This window comes from Rhinolophus sinicus, chromosome 15 (genome assembly GCF_057876585.1).
Source record: "Rhinolophus sinicus isolate RSI-liver-muscle chromosome 15, RSI-T2T, whole genome shotgun sequence".
Classification (NCBI taxonomy): Eukaryota; Metazoa; Chordata; class Mammalia; order Chiroptera; family Rhinolophidae; genus Rhinolophus; species Rhinolophus sinicus.
The window spans coordinates 21,143,834-21,164,567 of record NC_142515.1 but is presented as its reverse complement, the minus strand read 5'-3'; the positions used below and the strand labels follow the sequence as shown (position 1 = coordinate 21,164,567).

The following is a 20,734-nucleotide window of genomic DNA, read 5'->3' as shown; positions in this document are numbered from 1 at the left end:
GTTCCTGCACTTTGTAAATGATCATTACCTATCGTTGAATGTTGACTAAAGATTGTAAACTCAATGGAGCTAAAACTAAACTCAACATCTTTTTCCTCCACCTCACCTTTTCCCGCTCTCTCCAGTCCCATCCACCATCATGTGTTCTTTCCAACATTCCTGTTCTCTTAATTGACATCTAGGCGAGAAACCTGAATTATTTTTCATTTCCATAGTACCACACATTCAATCAGATGACAAATAATTTCGACTCTCTTTTCCTAATATTTCTCTTTTCCGTATTGTCATTCTACTTTCTTAAAATTGTTCAGTAATGTCCTAATGGGCCTTTGATCGCTAGTTTCCTTTCCTTACGTCCTATTTGCCTGCCATCGCCAGAGTGTATATCTTCAAGAAGATCTCAGATACTGTCATAGTGGTATTTATAAATATTCAGTTCCATCAAATAAAATGTAAATGCCTCAGTTTGACTTTCAACCTTCATTGTGCCACACATTGGCCACAGTCAACCTTTCTGTCTTCATCTCCCACCAGCCACTTTGTTCCCAGTTCATGTTCCGGTATTGGGCATAACCATCATTACTCACACCAACCTTCGTTTCCTGCCTCGGCATTGTTTCAGCGCCCTCTGTCGGGCATACCTTCCCTACTCTGTCAGTTTCTTATCTTTCTTTCAAGACTAAGCCAATGAATGTTTTGTCTCTTCTGAGAAACCTTTTTGTATCCTTCCATCTTCTCCTATGCTTTGTGCCCTACAGCAGCACTTATCCCTGAAGCTTTGTCTGCAAAGTCATAGATACCACAGATATTTATAAAACACTTCTTATATTTACTCTGTATTGTGGGGATGTAAAGATGAATCTGGTTTAGGTTTTACCTTCAAGCAGCTTATAGTCCAGTGCAGAAGAAAAGACATGTACATTAATAATCAAAATAAAACATAGAAAATGGTAAGTTCCATGTGGGAGAGGCAGATAATAGTTAATAATAGATGCCATCTATTGTTTACCTAGTATGTGTTAAGTACGTCATTATCACATTTAACCCTCACGTAGCAACCCAGTGAGGTAGGTGGTATTACCCCTATTTATAGCAGAAGAATGAAATGATTCTGAAATATAGAGAAGTTACGTAATTGACTCAAGTTTTCCATTCGTGTGGCTGAGCCAGGACGTGAGCCTCGGGCTGTGCCCAGCCTCTGATCCTAACTATTGAGCAGTCTGGTCTTCCTTCGGATAATGCACAGAGAAAGTGTTTGGGGAAAAGAGTTTTATGTTGGCTAGCAGAGTAAATTCTGTTTGTAATACCAGTACGTAATTTCTTTTTCCCTTCCTTTTTAAGACACTGGAAGAAGAATTTGCCAGGAAACTGCAGGAACAGGAAGTGTTCTTTAAAATGACTGGAGAGTCTGAATGCCTTAACCCGACAACACAGAGCCGGATTTCCAAATTCTATCCTATTCCTAGCTTGCATTCCACTGGATCATAACAACGGGAAGCATTCTGTGTTCGGGTTTGGCTTTTAAATATGTCATTCTGTTCTCTTCTTCTGCCACAGCCTATATTAGAGAGTGCACGAAGACAATCACCTGCCTCACCTTCTAGGTGGTTTTTTGTTTGTTTGTCTTGTTTGTTTAGCAAAGATGAAGGGAAAGGAACTAAGACAGATGCTGAGCCGCGTAGGCAAAGTAGCATCTTGCAGAATTCCCTAACGTAATTTTGTGTATTCATCTTAAAAACTATGTACTTTATACACTGTTACCTGAAAAACTCTTAGAGGTGTAATGTTTAAATTTATTTTTAAAAACCTGTTACATCATTGAATATTAGTAAATATCTTTTTACCTGATCTAATTTCTCAATGATACTGAAATTCTATAGATGAAACTCTGCTGTAGAGTTGAAATAATTTTCTTTTAGTGAATCATCTCTCATGAAAAAGCTGAGTTGCTTAAAACATGATACTGATTCAGTAAATAAATCTATTTTATCTTTAAGTGAAGAAATTATTTCAAAAGAGAAAAATTATTTCGATAATTTGTCTAAAATAATTACCTGTTTAGGCATGGACTAATAAGTAAGGGTGCTAGTTTTATTACAATAGTGCCTAAAACACTAAATTTCAGTTGAGTCTAAAATAGCATTTTATTTTTGATTCAACAGGGACAAAAGACCCTTTGCATTAAGCATTATTGTTTTTCAAATCTTGCTCCTATTACCATTTGATAGCAATTTTCATCCTGAAACATATGTTGTACAAAGTTGGAAAAATGGGGGAAAAAAAAAAGGTACCTTTTAGATGTCCAAATTGGAAATGTAAAACTCAACAAATTAAAAGAAATACAGATTTAGTTGTCCCATCTTATTTTTAAAAAACAATCTTTGAGCTGATTAAATTATGTCTCCCATCATAGCAAATTCTGTTCATTGAAAACTGTCAGAGGCCTGCTGGCTCTGAGTTATCTTTATAAATGTATTTTCTAAAATTGATCTTAAAAGAGTCATTTGTTCAGAATACTTCTTAAAAAAGAATTTAAATAAAATATTTAGGCAATGTTGGAAATGACTTTGTTGTTTTGAAATAAAGTCATTTGTATTTTGTTTTTATTTTGTTCCATGTTTAAATTATTTACTTTGATTTGAGTGGGAAAAGCCTGAAACCTTTATGATATGGTTGCTGATATGTATAATTATTAATGAAGTGCTCACTCCTTAGTCCCTCTTGAGGCTTAGAATTTCAAGCATGTGTCAAGTCAAACAGTATTATGAACTGTACTGTGGTGTGTGAGACAGCACATTTGTAAGTGATGCTCGCTGCCTTCTCTTTTAAGAGGACTAGGTACCAAATTGTACAAGTTTCAGTTTGTAGTTATATTACATTTGAGGCTGGTGAAAATTTTAAATGTAACTGTGGAAACACTGATTCATATTAAGAAAATGTAAATATCTGTAGCACTTTTCTTGCAGTTAATTTGAAAACTGAATGCTGAACCTTATTTTGTCAGTGGTTTAGATGATTTAAAAATGCATGTGTAATTTTCATTTTGTAATTGTTTTGACAAGTGTAATTTACTTGGACAACTTTGTAGGTAGCCTTAACTTCTGGCCAAGTTGTTTTTTTAAATATATATATAAATATATATACATATATATTATGTATGGTTGTAAATTCATACACTTATCACATGAATGTGTTACTACATACAGAACTCCTTTAATGCTTTATTCTCAAATGCTGGTTTGGAAAATGTTTTGAAAGCCTTTTAAAATGTATATCTTTATAAAGTAATATTCAGGATAATGATGGAAATTGTTTATATTATGATAAAAATGACAACATAATGTTAGTGTATTTAATGATTTATTTTAAGAGGGCGAGAGGAGGAAGGTTTCATACCACTTTCTCCTTTGAAATTTTCAGTTCATTGGCTTTTAAAAAGTTAATACTTCAGGAAGTAGACATTTTTTAATATCATTTAAATGATACCCTGTGTGCTAAATAGTTTATGGCACATAGTTAATTTGGTCTGAATATTTGATTTTTTGTTTTCCTTTCAACTTGACATTCAGAGTATTGAGTTAAAGGGAAGAGGCTCAGAGTAGAATGGTTGACTCTGGTAAGTTTATTTGCAACTCGTGCATCTCCCTTAAAACTGCCCTTTGGATTCAGTGTTTATGTGGGAGTCCTTTCAAATATGACCCGATTCATTGGGGAGCAGGGCTTTAAAATGATACATGTGTAGAGGTGAAACATTCATTTTAATACTTAAAAGTTACATAAATCTTTTCAAAAGTGTATTGTTATAGAATATCCTGTTTGTACCCATCCCTGCTCACTTCTTGTTAGGCCCTATATTCCAATAGATAATAGTGATCTTTCTTTCTTGCATGAAGTATAGGAGAGGAGTGGAGGAGGGACGCAGAGTTCTTTGAAATCAAAGAATATAGTCAAATCCATTCCTGATTTGGTTTTGTTGCTGGGGCAGAAGGTGCTGTGAAATGCATAAAAGAAATTCTCCACATGTGCACCCTAATCACTCACGCTCCCCTTTTCTCCCTGCGTGCTGTGTGTACACCAGACCGCTGCACTTCTGCAGGTCTAGCTCCTAGAGCCTGTTGCACCAGGTTGCCTTTCCTAGTCCTGTCAATCCATAGTCAGGTGTGAATTGCTGAATTAGCTGCTATTCTGTATTGAGTCACAATTAAGCTTTTTCTTACCCTTTTCTATGGGGAAGCTATAGGGTGGGTAAGGAGGAAATTGAGTGCTTATACTTTGCTGAAAATATTAGAACTTTCCTGTGACAGGATACAGCAAATTGTAATTAAATATGAACCAGAACCAGAGCTACCTCTAAGTAGTGTTTCCTCAAGCACACAGCTCTCAGGCACATGAGACCCATTTTAATGGAGGGTCTCTGATTTCTTGAGCATCAGCGCGTTTCAGAAGTGACTGTCTTTTGTACTCTTCTAAGTTCCCTTGTAACTACACACTTTTCCTTATTCCACACTGTGCTTAAATGACAAAGTCTCTTCTGAGAAGCCAAATTCTGTCAAATGATTAGCTAGAGATATTGATTAAAGGAAAACCTAGAACTGAGGTGGAAGAGGAGGATTAGTTCCAGTTCCAATAGTCTTCTGATTAAGTAAATCAGTTCTTTTCTGGGAAGTGATCTTTTATAGGAAATGGGATATTTTAAATGCGTTTCTTAAGTTGAAGGCACCACAGTTAATGACTCTATTATTGCTTTTCTGTGGCTGACATAGTTTTGATATAGCTTTAAATTTTCTGCTAAGCTTGGGTTAGAATGTTACCAGTTTTAAATGTTGGCTGCAGCTTTTTGTGATCCTTCTCCGATTTGCAGTGTAATAATGTTACAAGCTGAATTTTCAGAAAGAATTGTTTCTTGTCTACTTGGGAGCAACATGTCTTTTCAATCATGGGATTGACAAATGAAAAATAAAGTTATTTCTGAATCTATTTTGAGAAGTAGTCTTTTATTGAGAACCATTGAAACTGGATTTCCTGCATGAGAACATTTTGCATCTCTTTTTGTTAACACTTGGAATACTCCAGGTCTTCTAACCCTTTGAGACTTCTTAGAGGTGCTTTAAAAGGTATTTCCATCAACATGTGTATGTACATATTTTTTATTTCCTTTTTTCCCTTGGGATGGATTATTTTTCTTACCAAACATTTCACAAACTATATGCTATACCTCCCTTTGGCTAAAAATAACCTCTTTGTCATTGATATGTTCACACAAGTTTCAGCTGACACTAGGCATCATTTGACAAGTGTTCACCTTGGCTTGAGGGAGTCAAAGCATGTGGTCTTCTAATCCAGGAGCGTTGTGCATTCTTAATTCTTACATTGTACACCCTGTTTTTAATAGAAACAAACGAGGCTCGGAGTCATCGCCATCAGCTGAGGACATATATCTGCCCGTCATCTTTCTGGATTCTGTCCAGAGGAGGTAAGCAGATTTGCAGTTTTGCCTTATTTTACTTGGTCATGGAACTCTATGAAGACTTTTGGCTAGCTTAGAAACGTAAATCTAGTAAGTGGTAAAACTCATACCTCTCATTAATCAAGAATCATTAAAGGGGATATAATACTTGAGCCCTTTCAGCTGTTATTACAAAACTAAATGGATTCAGCCTGTAGGTAAAACTAAAATATTAAAAACGCACAATGCAGTCATTTATTATACACAAATTTTTATTAGACAGTAAAAAGTTGTTTGAAATTCTGAAGTCCTTATGAACTTATTTTTAGAATTCCGATATTGATTCAGAGCAGGTAACTATCAGGATCTGATAAAGGAGGCAAACAGAATGTTTGGTGCTTGGTTGCTGCTAGCAGTTGTTTGGATATAGTGGAACTAAGTGGTGTGTTTTTCCCAGGATAATATGTGAGATACTCAGGAGAGACCACATGGGAAATAAACAGTCCATTCTTTCAAGAGTAGAGGTTTAGAAGTAAATTTCGTTTAACCTCATTTTAAATTAGCCAGCAGTTGTCATAGTTTATAACAAATTCAAAAGTTGGCCAAGTGTAGCCTCTTCTGAATTTGCATGTGTGATTTTACTATGCATTTGTGTGGCGGGCACATTTCCTATTTGTGCATTCTTCCTTAATAGGTGTTCTGGTATTCCATAGTACTTGCCCTGCAATTATAATTCCTTTGCCCAGGGATAAATTACTGCATTACTTGAAAATAATCTTGTTGCTTATGTGTTTATTTCAAGTAATTTATGCTTAGGGAAACCCTTCAGATGCTTTGTAATTGCCCAGATTGAGTTATTAGTTACAGATAAAGGTCAGCCTTTAACAATCTCAGTGATTAAACAAATGCCAGAAATACAACCAGTTTTGTTTTCTTGTGTTTATAATAGTGTTAGAGTCAAACCCAATTAACCCAAAATATATGTGTGTGTGTGTGTGTGTGTGTGTGTGTGTGTGTGTATTTTTTGTTTTACTTTGGTTAGGTAGACCACATTACACATAATAGTAAAAAAGGGGAAAAAATCCTTTAATTGGAAATTTTTACAATTGAAGTCACTTTTCATCTAATAGACCACATTAATGTTTTGAGACATTGAAAAATGCTTAACCAACCGCGCCCGGCCTGATGCCTTTCCCTAAGTGCAGAGCAGAGGTGCCATCTTTCCCCAGCAGCAGGTTATAGTCTGTTTTCCCTCTTCTCCTTTTCTTCCTATTTGCTGCAGTCTAGTTCAGTATAACGTATCTATAAACTTGAGTGTTGACCTATGGATATAGATCATAGCTACATCAAAGTTTCTAAGCAAGTGGGAATATGATACATAGTGAGAAATAACTAGTAGAAACCCTGTCACCACCTTCAGGGGAAGTGAATTTCTTAATTTTTTCAGTTGCAAGAGTTGCTTCTTAGTCAACTCTTTTCTGTGACTAGAGAGTGCAGAGTGAACAGGGGAGGAAGGGCCGATAGCACAGCTTTACCGCATTAACCAGAGCACATCCCCTACCAAGTGTCACCCCCAGGAAGGCACCCCCTCCCATCCTGGTCTTCCATTTTCTGGGCTCATTGTTAAGGCAAAGCTCAAGGAGTCCTGAGCCAACTTTTATGTAACTGGCGCCCTAGATTGGGGCTTGAACCAAGTGTTAAAGGGGCCGAGGAGCTCTCATCTAGATAGTGGTTAGAAGGTCTCCTTCTACAGCACAGCAACTACTCAAGCCTACGCAGCGAAGCTGTTTCAGATTGTGTGTCTGACTGAATTATTTATACATGTAGTTCCAGACCAGAGTAAGTGTTCTAGGTGACTGTTTGGCAATGCTGTGTCAGTAGGACTTTGAGACTCCAGCTTTCGCGCTTTGGAGAGATTTTGACCTAAACACCATAAGCCATTGCAAGAACTGGTCCGGGCTGTTCCGCCAAGGGAAGCTCATGGCTTGAGGGCGACATTTCTCCGGCTCCGCCCAACATAGACTTGGTCACCTGAAAGTTAGAAAATGAGTAGGAAGTTAAATTATCTTGTGGCCTGTGTGTTTGGGGGTGGGGCGGGCAGAGCTTTAGCTTGGGCAATTTTGGCAACTGTGACTACTGCAAAATGAGCTTGAAAGTGAACTCTTTTGTAAGACTATCAATTTATTTAAATTGTTCACCCTATTTCATTACCAGATTGGTTCTCTTTTTTCCTCCCTGCACTGGCACTTTCTTTCTCCCTGTTTGGTATGCAAATCACATTGTTGGCATTTGCCTTAATTGTCCAAGCTTGCTGTGGAACACATTGCCTGCCTCCCGGTACTCCAGAAACTGTGGCAGCAGAGGCTTACCTTTGTCACCTTTTTCTCCCTTATGCCCTCGAGGGCCGGGTGGCCCAGGATGGCCAGGTGGCCCGGCAGGGCCCCGTGCACCTAGGAGGACAGATAGCATGCTCAGTGAAGCACAGTGGTGGGGCCGGGAGGAACAGGCCAGAGCCCATCCTTCCATCCTGGGAAGGGAGCTGCTAGTCAGCATGAGGCGTTTGTGCCACAGGATCCCTGGGGCTGTTTCCCGCCACCACTTACCTTTGGGTCCTGGGATGCCCACCTCTCCCTTCTGCCCAGGAGGTCCTGGAATGGCTCCATAAGCTGCAAGGGGGAAAAGTGGCCTCAGACTAGCTATCACCCTGAAGCTGGGGACATAAAGTGACTTGTAACACAGGTAGTGGTAGAGCTTGGCTTGTAAGAGGAAAACAAGGTTTAGAATTTGTCAGATTTTCAGCATCTCAAGTATTAATGAGTTTTTTCAGGAGACTGATTACTGTGGAGCAGGCCCCATGTGAGACTGCAGCAAGTTACATGTTGGGAAAGCAATCGGGAGGAGGCCCTTACTTCGGAAAAAGTCCATGAGGTCCTCAGTCACGTTGCTGTAGGCAGAGAAAACCCTGCTGACGCCGGGAGGTCCCTGGGGCCCAGGCTGGCCCGGTGGGCCCTGGACAGTGTAGGGCAACCCTTGCAGTAGGCCCTGACCTGTAAAACACCAGGAAAACCAGGAAATTGTCTGACTCACAGCACAACTAGACGAGGTTAAGTGACGTTGGGGAGAGCCCTGCAGCTTCTGTGTCCTCCGCTGTGGGCTGGCACCACGCTCTGCTGCAGCGGCTTTCAGCAAAGGCTTTTGGCCTGCATACCTGCGCTGCTAGCTACAGGGAGAAAGGGCTCTTTAGCCAACACCCTTCCCTCCGCCCCAGCAGAAAACCATCGCAGTCATTAAGACTTCTGAGACCCGCACAAGGAATTGGGAAAGCGAAGTAGAAAGACACCCGTGTGCTCTGGTCCCTGCAGCAGAGGTTCCAGTCCTGACCGGGGCCCTGGAACTAAGCTGGCCGAGCATTAGACTCGGGCCTCCAGTGCTCAGCACCTGTCCATCTGGTTGCAGAATTGCTGGCCTCACAGCCTGGGTGCTCCAAAAACAAGAGGGAGAGTTTCTGGAGCCTAGACTTGGGGATGCATACGTGTCCCCCCACCCCCCGCCCCATCACAGAGGCCTCAGTGTCCTGACTCACGTTGCAAGTTCTCAGACACGCGCACAGCCAGCTCGTCGTAATCCAGGCCCCCAGCAAAGCCGGCCCCGAAGGAGCCGCTGTCGCCGCCGTACATGCCACCTTCTGCTGCTGCCCCGTAGCCTCGGCCCAGGCTACCGTCTGGGCCAAAGGCTCCCCCTTCGCCTAGGGAACCTCCACTGGTTCCTCCGATGCCCATGGAAGAGCTGTAGGAGGTGCCCCTGCTGACCGATGAGCTGTGTGAAGAGCTGCTCCCACGGCTGTAGGAGCCATCCAGGGACCCCAGCCGGCTGTCTCCAGGGGGGCCCTGGGGCCCGGGAGGGCCGGGCGGCCCCACAATGAAGCTGCGCACATCAGGACCTGTGGGGAGGAAGCTGCATTAGGGGGAGCTCAGTCTGGGGGAGAGCGAGAAGTGGTGGTTAAGGGTTCTCTCTCGGTGTCAACACCCCGAAGAAGGGTATGAACTTGACGGCAGTTGTGCACGAGCAGGACTGTGGCCGGGAGAACACTGGGCTTTCCCCGAGGAGTGGCTCTCGTGTATTTGGCCGCCCGGGTTCCTTCAAGCACTTTCTGGCCCCCTTACAGGGAGAAGCAAGGCCTGGGCAGAGGGCATCGGAAGGACAGCAACATTAGGTGCACCTACTTGTCAGGTAGCTAATCAGTTCACTCCGGAAGCTGTCGCTGTTTTCAGCTGCGTAGGCTGTCAGAGCTCCTGAGACACCCGGAGGCCCTCGAGGGCCTGGGGGACCAGGAGGGCCTGGAGGGCCTGGGATGGATGACAAGCCAGCAGCTGAACGAGAGGAAGGAGAAAGAGAAAGATCAGGGACCACCGTGCCAAGAATGCTGAATTCCCACCTGGTCTCAGGCCCCGTGTGGGCCCCTCTCAGGAGGGAGTGAGGCAGGGACCCTGAGTGGGGGGCGGAGGGAACAACATGCCCAAAGCACCGCCCTAGAGCAACTGCTGCCGCCTGGCCTTCCCACTCCCAGGCCTGAGCCTCCTTCAACCCAAATCAGGTCAGCCCTCTGTCCCCGAGTTGGAACTCCTGCCTTGGCACCTGACCACACAGGCTCATGAGTTCTCTAAGGGCTGCACCTGGGAGCACTGTCTCCCCACTCCACCCCTTATCCAGGCTGAAAGCACCTCAAGTCTCGGGTGCTGCTCTCCAGGGCCCCAGTGCTCCGCCCTGTACAAGCTGTAGGAGGACTTGGTAAGTGGTGAATGGATTTAACTCTCCATGGCTGCCCTTGCTAAAAAACCCATGGAGCCCTCAAGGCCAGGCTGTAGGCCTCTGCCCTCCTCACCCCTGCTCCCTGTGCCTTACTATGCAAGTAAGAGGAGAGGTCTTCCACGCTGAAGCTGGACCATGAGTTGCCTGGGATCCCTGGTGGCCCAGGGGGACCTGGGGGCCCAATGATGCCTCTGTATTCAGATCCTGGGACACCAAGGAAAAGCAAGGGAGTCAGTCAAGGGCTGGGCCAAGGGGCTCTGCCTTCCATCCCAAATTACTTGGACAGATGTCTCCTGCTCAGCCTTACCTTGGAGTAAGGAGAGGAGCTCCTCATAGGATGTTCCCGGCAAGCCAGGGGGGCCAGGGGGCCCCGGAAGCCCAATGCTGACTCCAGTACCTGAGGAACAAAACCCCAAGTTGTGATGGATTCAGAGAGGCAAAGACAGATGAAAAACTCCGTCAGGGTCAAGGAGCCAGATAGAAGCAACATGAACAGAGTGGGGCTGATAAAGGGAAAGGGGCAGCTGGAAGGGACGGGCAGAAGGAGGAACGCAGAGCTACACTCTGTAATGACACCGAAGAGGCGGTCCCCAGGTCCTGGGAAGAGTGCAAGTCAAAAGGCCCAATCCTTCCTCCTGCTACTACGTGGATGGGGGTATGTGTGTGTGTATGGAGGTGTGTGGACAGAGGAGTGTGTCTGGAGAGGTGGGCATGTGAGCTGTGCGCACACTTCACGCAGGATGGTGCCCAAGACACTCATTTGGCTTCCCTTGCCAGGCTCCCTGACCTGCTCTGGCCACAGGTTTGAATAGCTCTGAATGCCGCTCACACCCTCTGGGTTTGGTGCGGCCTGGCAGGAGAGGGTCAGGGGGCCATATCAGGGAAGTCCAGCCCCCATGTCCTCACCTCAGGCCCTCCTGACCACCTTTGCCTGCAGAGAACAGATACTCACTCGACATGTAGCTGAGAATGCGATTGCTCAGCTCTGCGTAGTCCAAAGACTGGAGGGACCAATCTCCACTGGCGCCTGGTGGCCCCGGGGGACCCCGAGGGCCTGTCAGGTACTGACGTAGATATTGAATCACATCCTCCCCTGAAAGGAGATGTGTTACGGTGGACCCAGCTGGGGCTGCCACAGCCAGGTCTGCTGAGTGACACGTGTGAGCTCTGGTTCTGAGGCCCACGGGGAAATCAGAAAACTCCCACGTTAGCTGAAGGGGCACCTGCCTGGTTGCCTGGCACTGGGGACGGGGAGGTTTGCTGCCCTCTTTCCAGTCGGCTGCTGACTTGCCAGTGTTTGGGAGCAGTGAGGGAGTGGCCCCTAGTCCCGAAGAAATGACTCCCCTTTGCAGCCCTCACAAGGCTCAGACAGGGACAAAATGTGCCTGAGAAGGGTGGTCAAGAGACAGCAAAGGGATCCCACCCTCGAGCCCGCCACAGGCAACTCACGCCGCAGTGCAGCCAGGATGTCTTCAGAAGAGATGGAGGCAGATGAGCCAATGCTGTACCCCGAAGCTGTGGGGAAGGAAATGTGGGGTTACTTATGTATCTGTACTAAAGCAACACCCCCATTACGCCAGAATCACAAAGACCTGGTTGACTGGCCATTTCCATTTGCGGGAGGTAAACCAATGCAGGCAGTAGGAGGCTGTTTTGAAAGCATGGAAAAGTCAAAGGTTTTTGTTTTTGTTTGGTAAGAAATGCAGTTTGTTTTCAAGACTATGCTTTGGCCTAACTCCTACGAGACCCCGCCGACGTGAAGGGTCCCTTTCACATACTTAGGACACAACTGTCAACCACGAGAAGGCTCCCTAACCATGGCCGTGCACTGTTGCCTCATCTGAACAAACCTTTTTTGAAGCTCCCGGTGGCCTGATCACCGTGAGTTTAGATTTGAACATTATGTTCCGAAGGGCAAAGCCAATAGCAGATGAAGAGACGAGGCTCCAGGAACAAAAGTGGACACTGCGGGGAAGGGTCATTTCAGGGGTGAGAGAGGCTTACTCCGTAAGTAGCTCACGACGATGTTTGCCAGCTCTGAGTAGTCGAAAGTCTCACCCGCCATGGTGATGACAGGCCCAGGGGGACCAGGTGGGCCCGGGGGACCCTGAACTCCAGATAGAGAAGACCTGACACTGTCACCTGCCAACAAAGAAATAAAGTCAACCCTGTCCCCAAGTAGGCATGTTCCCCCGAGGAGGTAAGCTGAAGCACTTGAGGAAGTGCCTGGCCCATCCCACACGGCCCGAGGCAGGGCCAGCAGGGAGCCCAGATGCCCTGTTACAGAAGGAGAACCGGGCAGGGGCTGGTGCTGGGGCCGCAGGGGCTCGAGGGCTGGGGCTCAACAAGACTTACCAGCCACCCATGTGACACAGCCCTGGTGCCCACTCACGATGGAGAGCACGGGGCTGGGGTCAGGGAGTGCACACGCGTGAATGTGGGTGCAGCTGTGTACGCACGTGGACAAGCGCGGGGCTGGGCCAGCCTCCACTGGGGCGAGGCCGAGGCCGTGCGTGTGGGCAGCGAGGAGCAGCAGATGCTCGTGGACCTGCCGCCCCAGCTCCAGGCAGGGAAGAGCTGGGCCGGGCCATACAGACTGCCGCCCCCCAACACACCCCCCCCTGGCTCCGACCCCGGCACTCACTCTGCATGTACTCAGAGATGTAGTGCTGAATCTCCAGGCCGGAGCTGCTGATGGAGCCCGGGGGTCCAGGGGGCCCAGGGGGGCCTGGGGGGCCTGGCAGGAACATGGTGCTGGACGATGATCCCCCTGGAAGAAAGCAAGCCTTCTGAGCGGGTTGCTCCACCCGAGGTCAGACAAAGGGCCCAGGGGCACTGCTCCCATGGTCTGGGGAAGGACGGTCTTTCTCAGTAGGAGAAAAAAGGCAGTGGCGAAGAGAGTCCCCCCAAAAGAAGAAAGGAGTGCCTGCAGCAGCCACTGTCTGCCAGGGGCACAGAGCTGGGAGCTGGAAGCTCTCCAGGCCAAAGCCTCATTCCTTTGGACACGTGCTCACTGCCCCCCAGTCTCCCTCCTCTCTGAACACACCCAGCTCCCCGGGCCTGCTGCCTCCATCTTTTGTCATTGGCATTGTTAGTCATCTTTATTGTACAGGGGTGCAGAGGTCCTTCCCTCCTGCCCCCACTAACTTGTAACCTCCTTAAGGCAGCTCCTAGCATGTGGGGATAGTATCTAATCCACACTGAATCATGGATGGATGGATGGATGGATGGATGGATGAATGAAAGAAGCAATGTCCTCATGATCAGCCTTGCTTGAAGAGGAGAACTTTGGTCACCTTTGGTTCTTACCTTGAGAGAGACCGCCAGGAATGCCAGGAGACCCTGGGACTCCGGGATCACCTGGAATCCAAAAGGAGAAGCCCTGTTTGCACTACCTCCTCCAGGAAACCTTCCCTTGTTGAGCCAACCACACTTATCAGTGTGTGGCTCAACGGCGGACCCAGGTCTTAGTGTGTTTCTGCAGTGATATCACAAGTTCCCTTTGGGAAGACTGTGTATCCCCATCCCTTCCTCCCTCCAGCCTCTCCTTTTTTCAGCTTCTTTGTCCTCCTGAGGCTTTGGCACCAATAAGCTCATTCTGCTCACTATTCAGGCTCTGGGAGCCTGAGGAACACAAAGGGGGGGGACAGTCAGCTGTGCTCTCCTCCCTGTCCCCAGGTCCCAGCCCAAGTCACCACCTCCCCTCCCGAGGCTCCAGTGGTTCATGATACTGGGGTTGTGCTGCCCTCTGGGCAGCACCAAGAGCTCCCACACACGCACGCACATACACACGTACATTCTCAACCATTCAGATCTACTTTTGCTCAAGGCTCTTGCCGCCCCAACCCTCACCCCCACCCCAGGTTTTGTTTGATGCCAGCTCTGCTGTACCTGGCGGGTCTGAGGAAAGGAGGCAGAGTTGTGAGATGTATGAACCAGATATTATGACTCCAAGGGACCCATGGGGAAGAGATGGGGCTCCAGGGCTGGAGCAGACGTAGCTGGGGGCCCCTCGTGCCTCTCCTTCCCCCGGGCCAGTGCAGAGGTGGGAATTCTCTGGAGCTTCTGACCATCTTCTGAGCCCCCCACCCCCTGCTCCAAGGTGCTGAGCTCTAATGGGATATGGCAGGAGAATGAAGGAATGCCCCAGCTCATCCCGACTCTCCCATCTGCCGGCTGGGTAGGCGGGGCACGTACAGTCTCCTGCGCTCCCTAAGACAGTTCTCACCTTGGTCTCCTTTGGGGCCTCGGGGGCCAGGTGGGCCTGGAGGGCCAGGGTAGAAGTTCTCTGCAGAGGAAAGAAATAGTTCTGAATGTGGACGCGGTGTTTGTGAGGGAGCAGCACCTAAGTCAGTGTACTTTATCAGACCTAGGCTCCCCAAGGACAGGAGTCAGCTTTTCCCAGTCAGTCCAGATCTCTGCAAGGGCAGAACTGGCTCTCTCCCTCAGGCTAGGGGCTCTCAAAGTGGCTAGGTTGGCATCAATTACTCTCTCTACATGTAGCAGGTGGCACGGAGTTTATGCAAACACCCCCAGTGGGAAGTCCAGAGGAAGCATGGTGAGTAGGTCAGGAAGACCAAATGCCTGTGATCATGGAATGCGCTGGGGCTGGGGCTGGGGCTGAAGAGGAGATGACTCCACATTATCTGAGTTGGTCAGGAAAGATCCTGGCGGGCCTGGTGGACCTGGCAGGCCTTCCCCTAGATAAGAGAACCCCTAAGCCTTAGTAATGCCAAGAGGAGGGCTGCGAACACTCTGCTCAGGAGAAGTGTAAGGAAGGTCTTTCCCAAGAGCCAGCCCCAAGGCAGCCTGGGCTCTGAGCCCCATTATCTCGCTCCTCCCACCAGGAAGCTCATCTCACCTGCGGAGCCGTGGGGTCTTGAAGGGCCTGGGATGGAAGGTCCTGCAGAAGAGAGTGAGGAAGAGGCACGGCTGAACTCAGGGCCGATTCTGCCCCTGAGAGCAGGGTCTTGGCTTCCTCACTAAGTGCCTTCAGTCCCCTGTCCCCCAAGATTCCCGAGATGCTCACCTGGTGGCCCAGGTGGTCCTGGGGGGCCTGGGGGACCTCGTAAATCAATACCCTCTGGAGAAAGAAGAAACAGAAATGAGCAAAAGCTGACATGGGACTGCTCTCCGCCCGCTTCATTCCTCACCAGAATCATCAGTGCCAGGCACCCAGGCTATCGCAGCCCACACATCAGGCCCTGGGTCATGACACACGACCCTCCAGCACCCCATCTGCTCAGGGCGCCCTTGCTCAGAGGCAGTCGAACCCCCTGACGGCTAATCTGGGTGTATCGAGTGAGGGACAAGAACATGGCTTCAGTGTCAGATAGTCTGAGTTCAAATCCTCACTCCACCACTTGTAGCTGGTGACTGTGGGCAAGTTTTCGACCTCTTTTGGCCACAGCTTCTTCCTCTGAAAACCAGAGGCATATGGCCTATGTCACAGGGGCCTTGTGGAGACTCCTGAGGTGCCACGGCACGATGCTGGGCACACTGCAACTGCTGGACCAGGGCTGGTGGTTGTCTTTGCCCTTCAGGTGTCCAGATGAGCAGACGTCCAGGCGGAGGCCCAGCAGCGTCCCCACCTGGGCTCTTTAAAGGACTTTGGGAACAGGAAGACCCAGGAGTCCGTGCTCCCAGGCCAGGCCTGTGGCTGAGGAGCACGGACCCTTGTCATTGCTCCCAGTGAGTGGGGGATGCAGCGCTCCTGCCAGCGACACTCAGTGTCTAGCTCCCTCGGCCCCACATGCCCCTGGTCCTCCCGAGAACCTCTTACAGCTGCTCTAGCCTGTGATTCACCCCGACACCGCTCACAAAAACCCCGCTGTTCCTTCTGGCTACCACTGCATTCCAGAGGAACCGTCATCCTCACCCCCATCTGGGGGTCCCGATGAGTCACTGGTACAGCTGCCACGGCCCCTCCCACTGCCCCCCCACGCCGCCTGCCCCGGAGAACATGGAGACACTCACGGGCAGAGAGGAGCTCGGGGATGGAGCTGCTGCTGCTAAGGAACGATTCACCAGCAAGTCCTCGTTCCCCTCGTGGGCCTGAGTGGGGACACAGAGTTAGGGTGTGCAGTGCCCACAGAAACGAGGCAGTGCTTTCCCTCTGGAGGTGCCTGGGCAGGGTGGCCAGAGAGCTGGCTTCCAACTTCCCTGTCAGCTGAGCCACAGCCCAGGGGGAACTGGATCAGCTTTTCCTAAGCCTGACTGTTTTTTGGTATCTGGATAAATCTCTGGACAGTGGCACGATTATCAGGGTCTGGTCACAAGAGGTCTGAGACTTGTGAAAATAGCTGAGCTTCACATTGTCCAGGGGGCCACAGAGCTTCAATCTCCTGTCCAAAGGCCCCCTACCTTCTCAGAAACACGGAAGGGGGTGAGAGGAGGTGTCTTCTCTTGTAGCTGAGGCCTTGCAAGACCCTTGGTGAAGAATTGTGTCACCCCTCACCTCCCTTCCCCAAATGCATGTCTCTTGCTTCCCGTAAAGACCAGGGCCCAAGTCCAGTCTGGGAAGGAAGCCCTCCTGACAGCCCACAGTTGTGTTCTTTCAGCGCGTGACATACCTTGCTGTCCTGGCAGACCAGCTGGGCCGACAGGGCCTGGAAATGGGGTTGGGGAAGAATAGACTTTGTCACACCTCTAGGGTCACAGTTCTAGGAAGAACTGAAGAAAGGCAGGTCCTGGGTATACCTGTAGCTTTTCTACAAGGCATGGGACAGTGGCCCCAAAAGGTTAGCTTGCTTATTGGAGAACAATAAGCAATTTGAGACCACACCTATGGTCCATCCGCGTGAGAATTCCTCTGCCAGGCCCCTGGGACGAGCAGGACTGCCCTGCCACTGTCCTTCAACAGTGAAGGACTTTTAAATGCCCACATGTCCCCTCTCTCACTGGAGCTTATCAGGAGGGCAGACTTGTCCATATTTGCATTGATCATGATAAATCATTTTTTTTCATTTACACACACACATTTAAAAATAATTAAAAAGTAGATAGAGTTGGAATACTATTCGGCAGTAAGAAAAGATGATATAGGAACATTTGTGACAACATGGATGGATCTTGAGAGAGTAATGCTGAGCGAAACAAGTCAGACAGAAAAAGCAGAGAAGAATGTGATTTCACTGATATGTGGTATATAAACCAAAAACAACAAAAGAACAAGACAAACAAATGAGAAACAGAAACTCATAGACACAGACAATAGTTTAGTGGTTGCCAGAGGGTAAGGGGGGTGGGGGGTGGGGGGTGGGAGATGAGGGTAAGGGGGATCGAATATATGGTGATGGAAGGAGAACTGACTCTGGGTGATGAACACACAATGGGATTTATAGATGATGTAATACAGAATTGTACACATGAAATCTGTAATTTTACTAACAATTGTCACCCCAATAAATTTAATAAAATAAAATTAAAAAAAAAAAAAGTAGATAGAGTTGACCCTTGAACAATGTGGGGGTTAAGGATGCTGACTCTCCCCACCCCCACACAGTTGAAAATTTGCGTACAACCTTTGACTCCCTCAAAACTTAACTGCTAGTGGCCTACTATCGACTGGAAACCTTACCAATAACATCAACAGTTGATTTATTTTGTGCTATATGTATTATATGCTGTATTCTTATAGTAAAGTAAGCTAGAGAAAAGAAAATGTTAAGAAAATCGTAAGGTTCGTTTGTGAGTGTTTTCAAGTTGTCACAAACCTCCACAATTTTTTCTAATATATTGATTGAAAAAAGTCTGCATGTAAATGAACCTGCATAATTCAAACCCATGTTGCTTAAGGGGGAATTATATAACAAAATAACAAGCATTTTGGAAAAATAGAAAAAAAGCATTACCCATAATTCTTTAACTTGTAGGCATTTTGTTTTATTTCCTTCCAGCATTTTTTTTTTGCATCTTGTAAAAACATCATTGCAACCAAAGTGCACATTATCAAACATTCTGTTCTTTTAAATACCACCGTTATCTCCTAACAACTTTAAGTCTTCATATTTTGTAGTGATTTCATTATTGTTGAACAATTTGGGGATATGTTCTGCAAATAAATTCCTAGGACTTTCGTTGCCCTTAATGCATTTATTAAATTGTTTTCCAAGAGGAAACAATGTGAGGACCAAGTGCTCTGACAGATCAAACACTGGCTCTGGAGGCAGAAGGACATGGCCAAATCCTGACTCTGCTGCTTCTCAGCTGAGAGACCCTGGACAAGTCATTTACCAGCTCAAGCCTCCAATGGTGCCGTGGGGGCTGCTGAAGCAGGGCCTGGGCAGTGCTTGGGATACTTGCTGGTGTGTGATGAGGAATCGCTAGGCTGTCTGGGAGGGAGCTTTCTTAGCACCCCCTTACTCTCCTTTCCCAGGTCCTGCTGATTTGGGGCAAAGCAAGAAAATGGACTGACCTGGGGCACCTGGAGGTCCTGGGGGTCCCATGGCTCCAGGAGGTCCCGGGGGGCCTGGGACAGTGAGAGTCGATGATCCCTCTGAAAACAGAAGGCACATGGAACACTGAGCCCCCATCTTCTGGGTCTGAGGTGCTGGGACGCAGGCCAGGCTGTGAGTCAGGCCAGGCCAGCGCCTCTTATTCTCGTTACCTCTGAACTCGCCCCACCACCTCACTGCTGAACCGAAGAGCCCAGCGCTGCATCCTGCCCAAAGCACCGTGCAGACTGGTGCCTCTTGGAAGGTGTTTGGGCAGAGCCTGGGCACATGCCTGGTACATGAGAATACACAGCACAAGACATGCCTACCTGCAGTCACGATCCTGCCTGGAGCTCCCGGTTCACCTGAGAGAGGAGGAAAAGGAGAGCGGTTGTTCCCAGGATCAATTAGTGGCCCAATAAATAATTTCCCAGGCCTCTGATTAAACTTGAGACCCACTCCTGGGCCTGCAACCTGCAGGCTAACGGCATTTTAATGAACTAAGGGGAATGTGCAGGATGCATTAAGCGCCAGGCTCAGCACCGCAGACCCTGGAGGCCAGAGCATCAATCTTCTTGACCCACATTAGCTTTTGGAAGATGCAGGACTCCGCAAAGGGACTTCATTGGTAATGTGAGAGGGTTTTCCTTTCAGAGAGGCCGGATTGAGGCTGACTTAAGAGTCATCCCCATTCCACATTCTCTCCTGTCCTTCAGTAGGCATCTCAGGCTCTTCCTGGGAATGGCCGTGGGTGGGAAAAGTACTGGAGGTCAAAGGATAGAGGTGTGAGCCTTCCAGGGAGAGCCTGGTTCCAGGGTGCCCCTCTGGATGTGAGTTCCCTGGGACAGTAGTCGGAGCTGTGCAGTTACAAGGGGGTTCTGTGGCATGTAAGCTGGGAACTCCCAAGTGACCTAATGGTTAACAGATCTCTTTTCTGCCTGTGTCTTAGAGGGTCCCACATGTACACAGGAAATTTTCAAGAAGGGGATGCCAGATTCATCCTTTCCCACACCAGATGCCATCTTAGTGAGGCATCTCTTGGGACTGGACATCCACAGATTCTGAGATACCGAGTGAAGAAGAAGATGGAAATGTCCTCCAATGGGGACTTTCAGGGCCTCTTGTCATTTCCCATGGCCTGTGAGCAATTCAGTCACTGCACATGAGGATGACACGGATTTCCCTCAGGGGAGGTGGAGGGTGGTCACTGCTTGCCACCTGCCAGCCCCCAGGGGTCATTTTACCAGCATTAGGTAAAATGTCCACCTTTCGTGCACATTGTCTGGGGAGGGTCGGAAGTTCCCAGTGAACAGGAAGTGCAGGCCTCCAGAAGGACAGGGTGGAACCCCCAAACCTATGTGTGTCTTACTAAAGGTACCTGCAACCCATGAACAGATCTGTGAACCCAGATATCCGTCTGGGATGTGTGAACTCAGTTGTTATTTTGAATTACATTTGTCCTAAAAGAATTCCTTGGCCCAACCAGTCGTTGGAAATAGTTTCTAGAAAATAGTTATTTTATTCCTTGGGTCCCCAAGGTGACAATGACTGCTCATGACAGCTCCATAGGGTGTCAGGGTTCAGGGATGTAAGGTCAGGGACAGAAGGAGGAAGAGCACTGTCCCCGAGCACCATTTATCCCTGGACTAGCTCGGGGTTGGGGCCTACTGATGCAGAACCAGACAACGGCACAGGAGTAGAACAGGACCAAAGTGTCACCCTGTGTATAGGAGTCAGCACGTTGGCCCCAGTCACACCCTAGGGATGATTTCCCGTCTTAGCAGCATCATAGATGCCCCTCCCTGCCTGCACTAAAGCCCCCCCCCCTGTGAATGATAAGCCCTAAGGGGCGAGTCACACTACAGGGGCCAATTCCAAGCAGGGGGATAGAGCACTAGGGGGGCATATAGAGGCAAGCTGGGGGATGGACTGGCGTGTGGGGTGGGGGCAGCACCCTTCCAGATCCTTCTCTACACGGCCTGGAGATGTCAGGTGCCACAGTGAGGCTCACGACTGTGGGGGAGCTGGGGCCTGAGCTTTCGGG

At 48.2% G+C, this 20,734-nt stretch overlaps 2 protein-coding genes across 3 annotated transcripts in view; one reads left to right on the top strand and one right to left on the bottom strand.

The window, feature by feature from the left end:
- Window positions 1–4,977, top strand: part of SLK (STE20 like kinase) — a 41,376-nt gene extending 36,399 nt beyond the window's left edge. For both annotated transcript variants that reach the window (XM_019725068.3, XM_019725067.3), the window contains one exon: window positions 1,342–4,977. In XM_019725068.3, the coding sequence (XP_019580627.3) occupies window positions 1,342–1,488 (147 nt within the window). In that variant the 3' untranslated portion in view covers window positions 1,489–4,977. The remainder of the gene's footprint in view (window positions 1–1,341) is intronic.
- A 1,534-nt stretch (window positions 4,978–6,511) lies between these two features.
- The window catches only part of COL17A1 (collagen type XVII alpha 1 chain), a 49,219-nt gene continuing 34,996 nt past the window's right edge, over window positions 6,512–20,734 (bottom strand). The window contains exons 34-53 of the mRNA XM_019725070.3: window positions 19,020–19,055; window positions 18,672–18,752; window positions 16,828–16,863; window positions 16,232–16,309; window positions 15,285–15,338; window positions 15,117–15,158; window positions 14,484–14,543; window positions 13,565–13,615; window positions 12,900–13,025; window positions 12,260–12,397; window positions 11,705–11,770; window positions 11,208–11,348; window positions 10,563–10,652; window positions 10,349–10,459; window positions 9,670–9,816; window positions 9,030–9,386; window positions 8,356–8,493; window positions 8,050–8,112; window positions 7,816–7,896; window positions 6,512–7,477 (exon numbers count right to left, since the gene is read on the bottom strand). Coding sequence (XP_019580629.3) covers window positions 7,425–7,477; window positions 7,816–7,896; window positions 8,050–8,112; window positions 8,356–8,493; window positions 9,030–9,386; window positions 9,670–9,816; window positions 10,349–10,459; window positions 10,563–10,652; window positions 11,208–11,348; window positions 11,705–11,770; window positions 12,260–12,397; window positions 12,900–13,025; window positions 13,565–13,615; window positions 14,484–14,543; window positions 15,117–15,158; window positions 15,285–15,338; window positions 16,232–16,309; window positions 16,828–16,863; window positions 18,672–18,752; window positions 19,020–19,055 — 1,949 coding nt within the window. The 3' untranslated portion in view covers window positions 6,512–7,424. The remainder of the gene's footprint in view (window positions 7,478–7,815; window positions 7,897–8,049; window positions 8,113–8,355; window positions 8,494–9,029; window positions 9,387–9,669; window positions 9,817–10,348; window positions 10,460–10,562; window positions 10,653–11,207; window positions 11,349–11,704; window positions 11,771–12,259; window positions 12,398–12,899; window positions 13,026–13,564; window positions 13,616–14,483; window positions 14,544–15,116; window positions 15,159–15,284; window positions 15,339–16,231; window positions 16,310–16,827; window positions 16,864–18,671; window positions 18,753–19,019; window positions 19,056–20,734) is intronic.